Source organism: Cololabis saira, chromosome 7 (assembly GCF_033807715.1).
Source record: "Cololabis saira isolate AMF1-May2022 chromosome 7, fColSai1.1, whole genome shotgun sequence".
NCBI classification, from domain to species: domain Eukaryota; kingdom Metazoa; phylum Chordata; class Actinopteri; order Beloniformes; family Belonidae; genus Cololabis; species Cololabis saira.
Window position 1 is genome coordinate 39,794,452 of NC_084593.1, and position 13,214 is coordinate 39,807,665.

The following is a 13,214-nucleotide window of genomic DNA, read 5'->3' on the forward strand; positions in this document are numbered from 1 at the left end:
CCACTTTGCTTAAATATTATGGTAATCTATTTATTTTAAAGCTCACAAGGAAGAATGTGGTCTGATTCCAGTTGGAGTTCAGCAGTGAAGCCCCCGTCCATTCATCCGTCCATCCGTTCATCTGTTCATCCATCCATCCATCATCCGTCCATCCATTAATTCATTCATCTGTCCATCCATCCTTCATTCATTCATTCATTCATTCATCAGCCCGTATGTCTGTCCGTCCGTCCGTCCGTCCATCCATCCATCCATCCATCCATCCATCCATCTGTTCATCCATCCATCTATTCATCCATCCATCTATTCATCCATCCATCTATTCATCCATCCGTCCATCCGTTCATCTGTTCATCCATCCATCCGTCCATCCATCCATCCATCTGTTCATCCATCCATCTATTCATCCATCCATCTATTCATCCATCCGTCCATCCGTTCATCTGTTCATCCATCCATCCATCCATCCATCCATTCATCCATCCATCTATTCATCCATCCATCTATTCATCCATCCGTCCATCCGTTCATCTGTTCATTCATCCATCCATCCATCCATCCATCCATCCATCCATCCATCCATCCATCCATCCATCCACCATCAGTCCATCCATCCATCCATCCATCCATCCATCCATCCATCCATCCATCCACCATCAGTCCATCCATCCATCCGTCCGTCCGTCCGTCCGTCCGTCCGTCCGTCCGTCCGTCCGTCCGTCCGTCCGTCCGTCCGTCCGTCCATCCATCCATCCATCCATCCATCCATCCATCCATCCATCCATCCATCCATCCTTCCATCCATCCATCCATCCATCCATCCATCCATCCATCCATCCATCCAAGGGGGAGCAAAACTAAATCTGCTCTGAAAACAGACTTGAACAGAAATAATACGGAACAAATCACTGTCATGTTCAGGTTTATACAGAAGTAATGGAAGCTGTACAGATGTTATCGTAACATATGGACTGGATTGAAAAAAATACCCTCTATAAGCATAAGACTATTAAATAAAACAAGACAAAATTAATTATAAAGACATTTTTTGGAGAGACACCTCCTTTTTTCCTTCATCAGATCTTGTTTTTGTGCGTCATGGCCAGACAGAAAACAAATATACGGTATCAACATAACATGGTTATTAGGCGTATATTAAAAGAGGCCGTGACAAACAGTGTCCTTCACTCTTTTATCTATGTTTATTTGATTATATTTTTTTATCTAAATGGGTGGTCATGCACATAGAAAAAGACAAGTCCTTCACTTATTAGATTTACCTATTGGATTGGTGTTGAAAGTTGATCTCTTGGCCAGTTCACCAGTTTAAGTTGACTAACTTGAGGTGAAGTACCTTAACTCCACCAGGTCAAGTAGTGAAGAGGTTTTTCTGAGAACTAGTTTATTTAAATAGTTTACATCTCTCTGTGCTTCTCCAGTAGTTAGGTTTCAGCAATGTCGATCATTGCTTGATATTTCATTCATCTTGTCTTTCGTTCTGAAAAACATTTGGAAGTAAGCCAGTTCAGCTTGTTGAAGTGCAATCTGCTCCCTTGCTGTATTAATAATGTCTGTAGTTGTTTAAACTTTGTCCAACATACCAAATAATTGCATGGTGTGTACAGGCCAACTGAGGAACAAGTAGATATTCTAAAGCTGGCTGACTGCAAGGAGAAGACTTTTTCAATGAACTTACATTAAGTTTTGTTTGTTCGACTGATGTGTCCATGTAAATTAAAACTGCGGAAAAAATTCAACTGGTTTTCATAACAGCTGGTGTAAGAGAAAACTATGCTTTAGAGATACTTTTTTGTGCTCTGTGGTGCAACTTGGCGTCTTGCTGGGCGAACAGAAGAGGTCTAGACTTTACAGATACCTTTTCATTGATACTTCTTCAATCCATGCATCTTTCTGAGAACTCTGCATGAGCATTCAGGAACCGTTTGCACCTGTGTGTGTCAGACACGTTATTTGGTTGCATATCCTTCCAGTGGTCATGCCGTCTCTCTACATCGCAGCTGGTATTAATCCCGGAAACCATTTCGGACTCCCAAAGCAGAGTGAAATTGTTCTTATGATCTGTGGGGGGGGGGGGGGGGCAGTATATGGAAGTCAAGCCGAGCCGCTCCGCTCTATAAGAGGTGGTGTTCACAGCAGTGGCATGAGGCGGCCCCAAAGCAGTCCGCCGGCCGGGCAGGCGTCTCTCAAAACCAGTCCAACACCGAGTCTGTACAAGGTCCCAAAATCCTAGAAAAAACAGTCCAAACAAGTGATCTTGAAAAAGCTGTCTGTAAGTGCGTAGCAGTGGAGCGGTCCATCTACCAGATGTCAGAGCTGAGTTCTCTGCTGGTGAGCGGCACGAAGGTGCTGTTCAGATGGAGCTCTGGCTTCTTCCCAAGCGTGCTGCTCTGACCCACCTGAGAAGCAAACACAGCCACAGGGATCAGCACTAATTACTCCCATATTGTGACTACTCTCTCTACAGCTGGAAACAAAAAACACAAAAAAAAACACACAAAAAAAACATAAATATAAAAGAGTATATCGTTCTACAGTATATGCTGTTATTTTTCCAGTTGGTTAGACTAAATAAACACTTCCAGCTAGATAATATGCAGATATTAATTTTTGCTATACTCTGTTTTATCCAAACAGACCTCTTGTTCCCCAGTGAACTGCTCCTAACCCCTGGGGAGAAGAGAGGGGTTTTATTTTTATTTCGTTTACACTTTGAGGACATGCAGACAAACAGTAGTATGGACTTTGGTAGTATGGTAGAGACTAACTACGGATCACAACAGCCTCAATGCAGAGTCCTTTCTCCCACCTGTCCGTTCAGCAGCGTCATGGGGATGTTGCAGTAGACGTGGCGCCCCCCGGGGCCCAGAGTGGAGAACTGCACGGTGGAGGCAGCCGGGAGGGAAGGGGACATGGAGGATGGCTGTGGGGGGAGCTGGAACTCATAGCTGCGACAGAAATGTCGCATTTGGGCAGCTGTAGCAGTGTGACCTCCTCCTACTGGCAAAGTCATCTGGTTGTAGTCGGGGATCTCTGTTGCCAAGGCAACCTGTGGGTAAAAATGCATAAGTCTCACCTAATATTTTTTTCATGTTGCAAGAAAAACACGATAACCTTTCATGTTGATGCTCTCAAGAGATTTTAAGACTTGCAGTCCTTGATGAACTGTGAAAACAAGCGGGATGAAAAAACAGAAACTCTGCAAAGGGTTTTTATACGATGCTGGGGCTTTAAAGGCCTGGACCTGAGCAGAGATGACAAACATCAGGGCAATAATGGCCACGCTTTAACCACCTGGGTCAAATGATAAAGTCCAGTCTAATCGTTTTTGAATAGCTTCAGACGACGGTAAATCTTCGTCTGAAGAGGACCAGGGTGCCCCACCCCGGCCCTCAAGGACCAGGGTGCCTCACTCTGGCCATCTAGGACCAGGGTGCCCCACCCCATCCCTCTAGGACCAGGGTGCCCCACCTCGTCCCTCTAGGACCAGGGTGCCCCACCTCGTCCCTCTAGGACCAGGGTGCCCCACCTCGTCCCTCTAGGACCAGGGAGCCCCACCCCGTCCCTCTAGGACCAGGGTGCCCAACCCCATCCCTCTAGGACCAGGGTGCCCCATCCCGGCCCTCTAGGACCAGGGTGCCCCACCTCGTCCCTCTAGGACCAGGGTGCCCCACCTCGTCCCTCTAGGACCAGGGTGCCCCACCTCGTCCCTCTAGGACCAGGGTGCCCCACCTCGTCCCTCTAGGACCAGGGAGCCCCACCCCGTCCCTCTAGGACCAGGGTGCCCAACCCCATCCCTCTAGGACCAGGGTGCCCAACCCCATCCCTCTAGGACCAGGGTGCCCCACCCCGTCCCTCTAGGACCAGGGTGCCCCATCCCGGCCCTCTAGGACCAGGGTGCCCCACCTCGTCCCTCTAGGACCAGGGTGCCCAACCCCCGGCCCTCGAGGACCAGGGTGCCCCACCCCATCCCTCTAGGACCAGGGTGCCCCACCCTGGCCCTCTAGGACCAGGGTTCCCCACCCCATCCCTCGAGGACCAGGGTGCCCCACCCCATCCCTCTAGGACCAGGGTGCCCCATCCCGGCCCTCAAGGACCAGGGTTCCCCACCCCGTTCCTCTAGGACCAGGGTGCCCCACCCCGTTCCTCTAGGACCAGGGTGCCCCACCCCGGCCCTCAAGGACCAGGGTGCCCCACCCCGGCCCTCTAGGACCAGGGTGTCCCACCCCGTTCCTCTAGGACCAGGGTGCCCCACCCCGTTCCTCTAGGACCAGGGTGCCCCACCCCGGCCCTCAAGGACCAGGGTGCCCCATCCCGTTCCTCTAGGACCAGGGTTCCCCACCCCGTTCCTCTAGGACCAGGGTGCCCCACCCCGTCCCTCAAGGACCAGGGTGCCCCACCCCGTTCCTCTAGGACCAGGGTGCCCCCCCCCTGGCCCTCAAGGACCAGGGTGCCCCCCCTGGCCCTCAAGGACCAGGGTGCCCCACCCCATCCCTCTAGGACCAGGGTGCCCCCCCCTGGCCCTCAAGGACCAGGGTGCCCCACCCCGTCCCTCTAGGACCAGGGTGCCCCACCCCATCCCTCAAGGACCAGGGTGCCCCACCCCGTTCCTCAAGGACCAGGGTTCCCCACCCCGGCCCTCAAGGACCAGGGTGCCCCACCCCGGCCCTCAAGGACCAGGGTTCCCCACCCCGTTCCTCTAGGACCAGGGTTCCCCACCCCGTTCCTCTAGGACCAGGGTGCCCCACCCCGTTCCTCTAGGACCAGGGTGCCCCACCCCGTTCCTCTAGGACCAGGGTGCCCCACCCCGGCCCTCAAGGACCAGGGTTCCCCACCCCGTTCCTCTAGGACCAGGGTGCCCCACCCCGTTCCTCTAGGACCAGGGTGCCCCACCCCGTTCCTCTAGGACCAGGGTGCCCCACCCCATCCCTCTAGGACCAGGGTGCCCCACCCCATCCCTCAAGGACCAGGGTGCCCCACCCCATCCCTCTAGGACCAGGGTGCCCCACCCCATCCCTCTAGGACCAGGGTGCCCCACCCCGTCCCTCTAGGACCAGGGTGCCCCACCCCGGCCCTTGAGGACTAGGGTGCCCCACCCCTGGACCCCTAACATGGACCCCTAGGGAGGCCCAAAGATTTAATGAATTCAGAATAGCCAGATTGGTATTTGTCAATTTTTTCTAGTTCAAACTTGTATCAAGCACACAATCTTAAAATCCTTGTTCACTAATCTGGATGTAAAACTGTTTTTAATAATCTTTTTCTTTAAATATCCTTTTGAGTAACTGACTCCAACATTCTCTGAACAAAGCTGTAAATCCACAAGCCTGTAAGGAGTCAGTATGACATGAAAATGATTAATTCCCTGACCTGGTGGTGTCCATGACGATTCTCATTAGGGGGCACTAGTGAGGCAGAGGTCGTTGTCATGGCGATAGTGGAGACAGTCGTCTGTAGGTCACCAAAGAGGCCCTGCTCACCAGAGTCCATTACCTGTCAACAATGAAGCTCGGTTACAGTTTGCATTGTGAGGATTTTAAAGGAATACGGTAGTACCACATGATATTAGTTTGATCAAAGTAACGCTATAGTAAGACAAATCCCATATCAGTCATCCACCCGTTTGTATTACCCAGGGCAGATTTAAATTGACATACAAGTATGTTTTGAAACAAAATCATTCTCCAAATCTAATAAATGTTCCCAGGAGTATCAGAAGTATCAGATACTCCTGGGACCAGGAGTAGTGGAAATACTACAACTATAATACTGTGAAAATAGTTGGGGTCCAAGTTCCTAAAAGTGCCAGTGGTTTCTATGATAAAAATGCATTTAAAAAAAAGCAAAAATAAAACACACTTTCGTAAAAGTAAACTATGTTTGAAGCCAGGGCTGGAGGCTACGACAGACAGAACATGGACCCCTAGGGAGGCCCGTGAGGAGCAGGTTAGCATCTGACTGAGAATAGTAATACAGCAAAGCCTTTCTCTTTAGAGCACAATACGATTCTTACTTCTTGAAATTTAGTACCAAACACACAAACTAATTTTTGAGTTGCCGCACCTTGTGTTGATATAGCTCATTATGTGTGTAGGACAAAATAAGCTACGTTAAGATATAACTAAAGCCTTACTTGCTGACTAGAATAAATAGTTTAATTAAATTTGCAGTGTGTATGTGTTTGGTTTTTGTAAACTGATCCTACTTCCCGTAGATGGTCTACTCACATACAGTGGTAGTCTACTGTAGACTGCTGCAGTCTATCCCAGCTAATACAGACAAAAGGCAGGGGTCGACTCGCCAGTCTATCACAGGACCAGAGCCGCCCGTCCCTAAACGCAGAACACGCACGGTGCGTAGGGTCTCATCTTCCAACGGGGGCCACGTTTTGCACTAGGGGACGCATTTGCTCGGCAACGCATACACGCTACCGTGAGGAGGAGGGGAGAAAAGAGATCTGAATTGTATAAGTAATCTGGCCGTGTAATGATCGGCAGCACCCGAAATCTGACCAATCAGAGGGCTGCGCGTACAGGCAGGCTCTTGCAGAGATTTCAACTTTTCATCCAAAAGACATCACAAATCAGGAGCAGGAGAGGAAAAAAGGCAAAACACAAGGAAACTCGTCCTTCACTTGAAGGTGGATTGTTTTTTAAATAAAACTTTGTAGCACAAACACCTGAGCTGCCAGTCAGATAGGAATTTGTCTCCCTCTCTGTCTAGACTGGAGATTTGTTTGGCTATAGTTTTATATCAATTCATATTGTAAGAAGTTTGACTATTTTAATGAGATAAATGTGCATCTGTAAAAGGCACACATGCGTGTTTATCTCTGATTTCAGACCAGCGAAACCTGCTTTCAGTTTTTTGTGGGGGATTGAGGTGGCGTGAGTAATTGATCGCTATTTATGACTTGTTTATTTCAGTTTTACGTTTTTTATTTAATATTAATTTTTTATTTCAGGTTGATTTTTTTTTTAATTTCATTTGACTCATACAGTCAAACTACTTTATCTGCAGTACATTTGTTATTATTGACAGGTTGTCAAGTTAAATAGCATGTTGTTATAAGGTCATTTTGTAGCAATGATACATTTGGGATGGGGAGAGGTTTGAGGGCGGGGGGGCCTCCAAATAACATTTCGCTTAGGGCCCCAATTTGGTCAGGGGCAGCCCTGCACAGGGCCACATAGATATACAAACAACCAGACACACTCACACCTACTGGCAATTTAAAATCATCAATTAACCTACTACGCATGTTTTTGGACTGTTGGAGGAAGCCAGAGTAACCGGAGGAAACCCACACAAGCACGGGGAGAACATGCAAACTCCACACAGAAAGACTCTGCCGGGCCTGGGAGTCGAACCAGGAACCTTCTCATTGTTGTGAGGCAACAGTGCTAACCATCAAGCCACCGTGCTGCCTAGATTTCTACCCAATAAAGGAAAAAAAGAAAAAAATACCAAACTTTTTCCCATCTTTGCTGGAGGGTTTTTGTTTGTCTGATACTATTATATGTTGGCTTATGAACCAAAACCAAAAGAAAAAGCACCTACATTAAATTTAACAGAGCTAAAACAACCATTATTTCACAGGATTAAAAATCATAATATTCCTTTATATTAGGACCATTACAGTTGATGAAATCTAATAGCAGCATTTTATCATGTCTGTCATGCACCCAGGCCTCTTTTTCTTCCCCCCCGATGATTATTCTTGAGTGCAGGCAGCAGGAGAGCAGTTATTTTCCAGTCAGCGCATAAACCACCTGAGGTGTTAACGCATGTACACAATTTCCCCGCTGTAATTTCACTTCTTAATAAAAAACCTATGTTTTGCATACATTTCTTTCTGCTGTGACAGTATTCACTCAAGACCTCGTGTTTTGCCTTTAAAACCTTATTTGAATCTTTAACGGTGTTACACACTGTGAGAATTAATATAAATGTTTTATTAAGATAAATGCATAGGTTCCTCAAAAATAACCAATCCGCTTTTAAAACATCCTTTTTCCCTGTTTTGTCATGTTTGGATTGCCAGCTAAATTTAATATATATTATCATGCAAAATATTGTTTACACCAACTGATTAATGGGCAAGTGTGGCCATACCTTTAATGACTTACACGTTACTGTACGTGTGAAGTATGAATCTTATACTGTAAAAACTAATCCCACACTCTTGCTGATGGCCATATACCTGGCGTCTGGACAACGTCTCCCTGCGTTTCGCTGGCATCTCATAGACCACCTGCTTCCAAAACTTGGAGGACAGTTCATTGCTTTTGGGACCTTTCCACTTGATGATGGATAAAACCTCAAGAGATAAAAAGAGAACAATTATTAAGATTTTTCATTGTCAAAGTGCTGAAGTCAATTTTCTTCTTGGCGAGAAAATATATTCCGTTTACCTTGATCGTATGTTTAAGTGCTTCCACCTCTTGGTAGTTGATGACATTCCTCAGGTCTGCACACTCAATCATGATCACCTAGGCACACAAGAACACATGGCTAAAGGAGCAACTATCTCTTTTAGGAAAGACACAACCCTTTTGAACACGTGGGGATGTAATATATCCATGGAAGATAATACTGTCTTACTCACAAACTATTAAAAGTCTTATGTCTTTCCTTATCCTTACCTTAATCTCTCCCATAACAAGCATGGAGTGGAGACGGGTCTCTATCTGGAAGATGCTCCACCCTCTTTTGGCAACAAACTCTGGAGTCAAAACGATGATCAAACGTCTACTCTGCTCCACACTACGTGCCAAGTCCTCAATGTAGGCTGATAGAGACAGACATCGAGATTAGCTGAATTAACAGGAAGGAAAAAGAATGGCTACGAATGTGATGATTATTTCAACATAATGTGTGACGTAATATTTCTTCTGCTCCAGCCAATCATTAAATATCTATACCCACTTATTCGTATGTTGCCAGTCAGTTACAGGGCCAAATGTAGACAAACAACTACACACATTCACACTCACTCCTATGGGCAATTTAGAGACACAGATTACCCCAGCATGAATGTTTGTGGACTGTGGGAGGGAACCGGAGTACCCGGAGAAGACCCATGAAAGCACAGGCCAACTCCGCACAGGAAAGCTCCTGTTAGGGTTCAAACAAGAAACCCTCTTGGTGGGAAGGTTCCTTGGTTTCCATTATCTTTACAAGGGGACATAATTGGATCTGTGTTCTGTGACCAGGATGAAAACCGCATTACTACTCTTAATCCCACGATTTTCCCCTTTTTTAGCACACTTTTCTCTTGCACAATGTGAGACTTTCCTAGGGAGACACATAAATGTGAATCCTTTGTAGTTGGATCATACTTTTTAGTCTTTTGGTTCCACTTTGGAAAAAAAAGAAGAGGGAACCCCCACCCTGACTGTTCCAAAGCGCAAAGTGATGCTGCATTGGTGTGTGAACAAAGACAACCCAAAGACATCCAAAAAACTCATCCACCCTGAGGTCCACACCCCTGTGGGTTTGACGAACCACCTCTTCAACCTCAGCCTGGTAATAGGCACATCCCCTTTGGTTCTTCTTCCATTGCAGAAGGTGCATCAGTTTAGTGGAAACCATCCTCACCAAAAGATTACATTCGCAACTGAGGTCAGCAGCAATCCATGCTCAATGTCAACAGTGTTGGAAAAGCACCACAATCTTCATGTTTGGGTGCACGAAGCATCAGACTTGCTACCTGATGTAACTCACCACCAGATGACAATCAGTGGACAACTCAGATACTTTCTCTACATAATTTTCCAAAACATACTGTATGGTGCAGACAAAAGTTACAATTTAGATTTAGATCAGGCAGGTCTTTACTTTGAAGGAAACCTCTCTAGATTTCACTGCTATTACCCACATGACTGTTCCCTGGGGGTGCACCTTCCAGAAGGAGGGCTCATTGAGGATAGCTGTAGACAATTCTTGTCCATTCAGGAAAACTCCAACTTTTGACATTGGACTGGGCATCACTTGATTCCTCTCAGCCAGGGCAACATCGACTGGTTTGAGAACCTGTGTTGTGAGCTGATAAAGGCCCAAATACAACATGATGGTATCTATGGAGTTTGGACTCCTTACCTACTAGTGAAGTAGGGAGAGTGGTTACAGATATGGGCTTGGGTCTGGGGGACCTAGGTTCAAGTCCCTGAGATAGAAACTGATGTGGACCACTATGGGCCCCTGAGCAAGGCCCTTAACCCCCCACCTGCTCCCCGGGTGCTGGAAAGATGCCAACCCACTGCTCCTAGTGAAACTAGTGATGGGTTAAAAACAGAGGGTGCGTTTTCGTGAGATATAAACTGACAAATACCAATTCATTTTAATTTGAGTGATGTTACGTGTCTTAATAGCTTGTTTTAGCAGCACAATAAAACCATATTATTGGTCTGTTGTTATGAAGTCGAAAGGGAAAGCTGTCATTTTACCAGTCAGTTTGTTGCATGTCCCGGCACTCACCTGTGGTCATGAGAAACTAGTGATCAAGATTGAGGTCACAAATACGAGTGGCCAGATTGAGCTTTCTCAGAAAAGTAGCTTGGCTGAAATGTAGTTATATCAGAAGGAGCTCTGAGTACAGATCTTCCATCTTCCTGAGTATGTCCACAGAAGGCTAGGAGGTGACTGGGGAGAGGGAGGTGCCCATACCATAGTATGCTCATACTAATATTACCAGTACCAGATACACCTAATGAAAAAGAAAGGATACAGTAGCTCACAAGTACTTTCAGTTGGCTACATACTCACAAATTTAGCTGCAAGAAGATGGGTAACCTCTTAATATAGTCACCAATGGACTTCACCATGGGACCTATCTTAGTTTTGCAGTTTGAAGCATCTTTGCAGCCTTAGCTTTAAATTGAGTGTGGAACCTGGTTATATTCACATTCCTTGCTGCTAAAAAAAGCGGTTAGGACAAAACAATACTGTAAGTGGGCATAGATGATGTCTGTTCTTGTTACAGCACAACCTGCAGTCCACAAATGTCCAACTTGTACTTGAGCATTAGCTCTCATGTGGCAGATATGACTTAGTCACATACATTGCAGAGGGAGAACTATGCAAATCCCTGAGAATATATCTGAGGGAAAGATTGGTTTTTTTTTTTTTAAATGTAAATGATTTGCTCATACATTTGTTGATAAAAGGGAGGTCCTTTGTTCATCTTTGCACTCCAACAACTGTCTTTTTTCATATTTTGGATACTGTTTTGTTCCAAATCCGTTCTGAGGATAGAAAAGTTCCTATCACATAATTTCTCCAGCATTATTGTGGCAGTATATTTCTTGGCATGTGGACAAATGTACATATTACATGTTTAGTTTTGGATGACTGGGCTGTATAAATCCCTTCCTTTTGCATTTATTTTGTAAATAAATGATTGCTATAACTGTAGAGTAACAGAAATAGACGTGCAAGCCTTTTGGCTGTGACATAGCACAGGAAGTCTCTTTTTAAATGGGTGTCAGTGCTGTGCTAATACACAACCAGTTTTAGTTATTACATAATGGGAAAATGTGAATCTGAGGAGAAAAAAGGACGATTTACAGAGTCTCTATGAATATATAAATACCCTTTATTTCAAGCTCACAGAAACCAAATTTGTCTTTAATGGCCTTTTCCTGCTATTTGTCTGCAACATTTTCAGTGGTGTTTTGAACTGTGCAACAATAATATTGCTCATTATTTCTCTCTGAAAACTGGGTGTTTTGTGAGCAACAGATTCCCTCCCTATTCAGTTCTCTCCTTCACTGTCTTTTCACTTGCTAACTAAATTAATGATAGAGACTCTCCAACAACACATTGCAATTTCACGGTCAATTTGAGAGGCATAAATAGTCCGGCACAGTCCCAAATTCAGCCTTTCTTGTCTTTGATTTGTCTTTCCATTGGTCCTTTTATCATTTTACCTCTGCTCACACCTCTCTTCCTTCCGCCTGCCCTTCGCTTCCTCTTCCTGCTTTATTTATGAGGATTATGTTAATCAATTAATTAAAAATCAAAATCGGTGGCCCTGTTCCTACCTTTTTTTTGCATTATTTATTTCGTGTTTTCTTGTTCATTTTGTGGGAGTAAGTGGAGTGGATAATTGAATTGTTTATTAGAGGTTGTAGCACCGTGTTGTTCTGGCAGTGGCTTTGGAAAGCAATAAAAACCCACCTCTATCTCACTCTGTGATGCACCAATAGATTGTGTTTTTCCCACTGAGTCGACAATGTGTAGTTTGCACAGGTAAGTGTACGGCCTCTTGAGGTGCATAATCATTTTTAAAGAATGAAAACTGTCCTGGCACTGCCTGCAGATTATTACTGATTGCGCTAAGAGACCGGTGCAGCAACGACTCTTCCCTTCTGATTGTCACTTAACTGTTAGAAATAGGATAAAATGCCAAAAAAGTCTCTGTCACTTGCCACTTCTGTTCAATATTGTTAAACCATTTTGAGTAATATGCAATATCGGAAAAAAAAAAGGACCATCATGAGCTCCAATTAGCCAATAGCAGCTGCCTGTTTATACTGGAAGCAATAGCTCAGGGAGAGCAATTACTCAATATCTCAAAGCACCCTAACATTATCAGCATTACCAAAATGAAGGAGAGCAACAATATGGAAATGTTAATATGGCAGCAAAGCATCAATACATATCAGTTATACAAGTGTGTCTGCGCCCACATATGTGTGTAAGCATACTGACAATGAATAATAACAGTCATATTTCCCCTCCAGTGACACATGACCTCAGAAAAATGTTGACAAATGGTTCGGCTCTGTTTGCGTGTCACTATGCAGTGTAAGCATCTGTGCAGTTTGTGCGATCGTGAGTAGATATAAAAGTGATACCTTGACACAAAGCGGAAAGGAAAACGTTGATAGTGTCCATTTGACTTTGAAAGCGTGTGTGTGTGTGAAGATGATAAAAAGTGATGGTGTTGTGTGCTATTGTATGGTGTGTGTGTGTCTTTATTGGTCATGTGATGCACACCTGAGAACTGACAATGACAAACATGCATGGCAGTAAATATGTTATGATGAAGGTCTACATATATTTTCATTTGTTCTGACAGACTGATGAATTCTGGGTATTGGGGATTACAGTGACCTGTAGACAGAAAATGCATTTTGTGTGTGTGTGTGTGTGTGTGTGTGTGTGTGTGTGTGTGTGTGTGTGTGTGTGTG

At 45.3% G+C, this 13,214-nt stretch overlaps 1 protein-coding gene across 1 annotated transcript in view; it reads right to left on the reverse strand.

Moving 5' to 3' along the window:
* Window positions 1-899: 899 nt before the first annotated feature.
* The window catches only part of il1rapl2 (interleukin 1 receptor accessory protein-like 2), a 605,742-nt gene continuing 593,427 nt past the window's right edge, over window positions 900-13,214 (reverse strand). The window contains exons 13-18 of the mRNA XM_061725899.1: window positions 8,664-8,809; window positions 8,433-8,510; window positions 8,222-8,338; window positions 5,389-5,511; window positions 2,828-3,067; window positions 900-2,417 (exon numbers count right to left, since the gene is read on the reverse strand). Coding sequence (XP_061581883.1) covers window positions 2,319-2,417; window positions 2,828-3,067; window positions 5,389-5,511; window positions 8,222-8,338; window positions 8,433-8,510; window positions 8,664-8,809 — 803 coding nt within the window. The 3' untranslated portion in view covers window positions 900-2,318. The remainder of the gene's footprint in view (window positions 2,418-2,827; window positions 3,068-5,388; window positions 5,512-8,221; window positions 8,339-8,432; window positions 8,511-8,663; window positions 8,810-13,214) is intronic.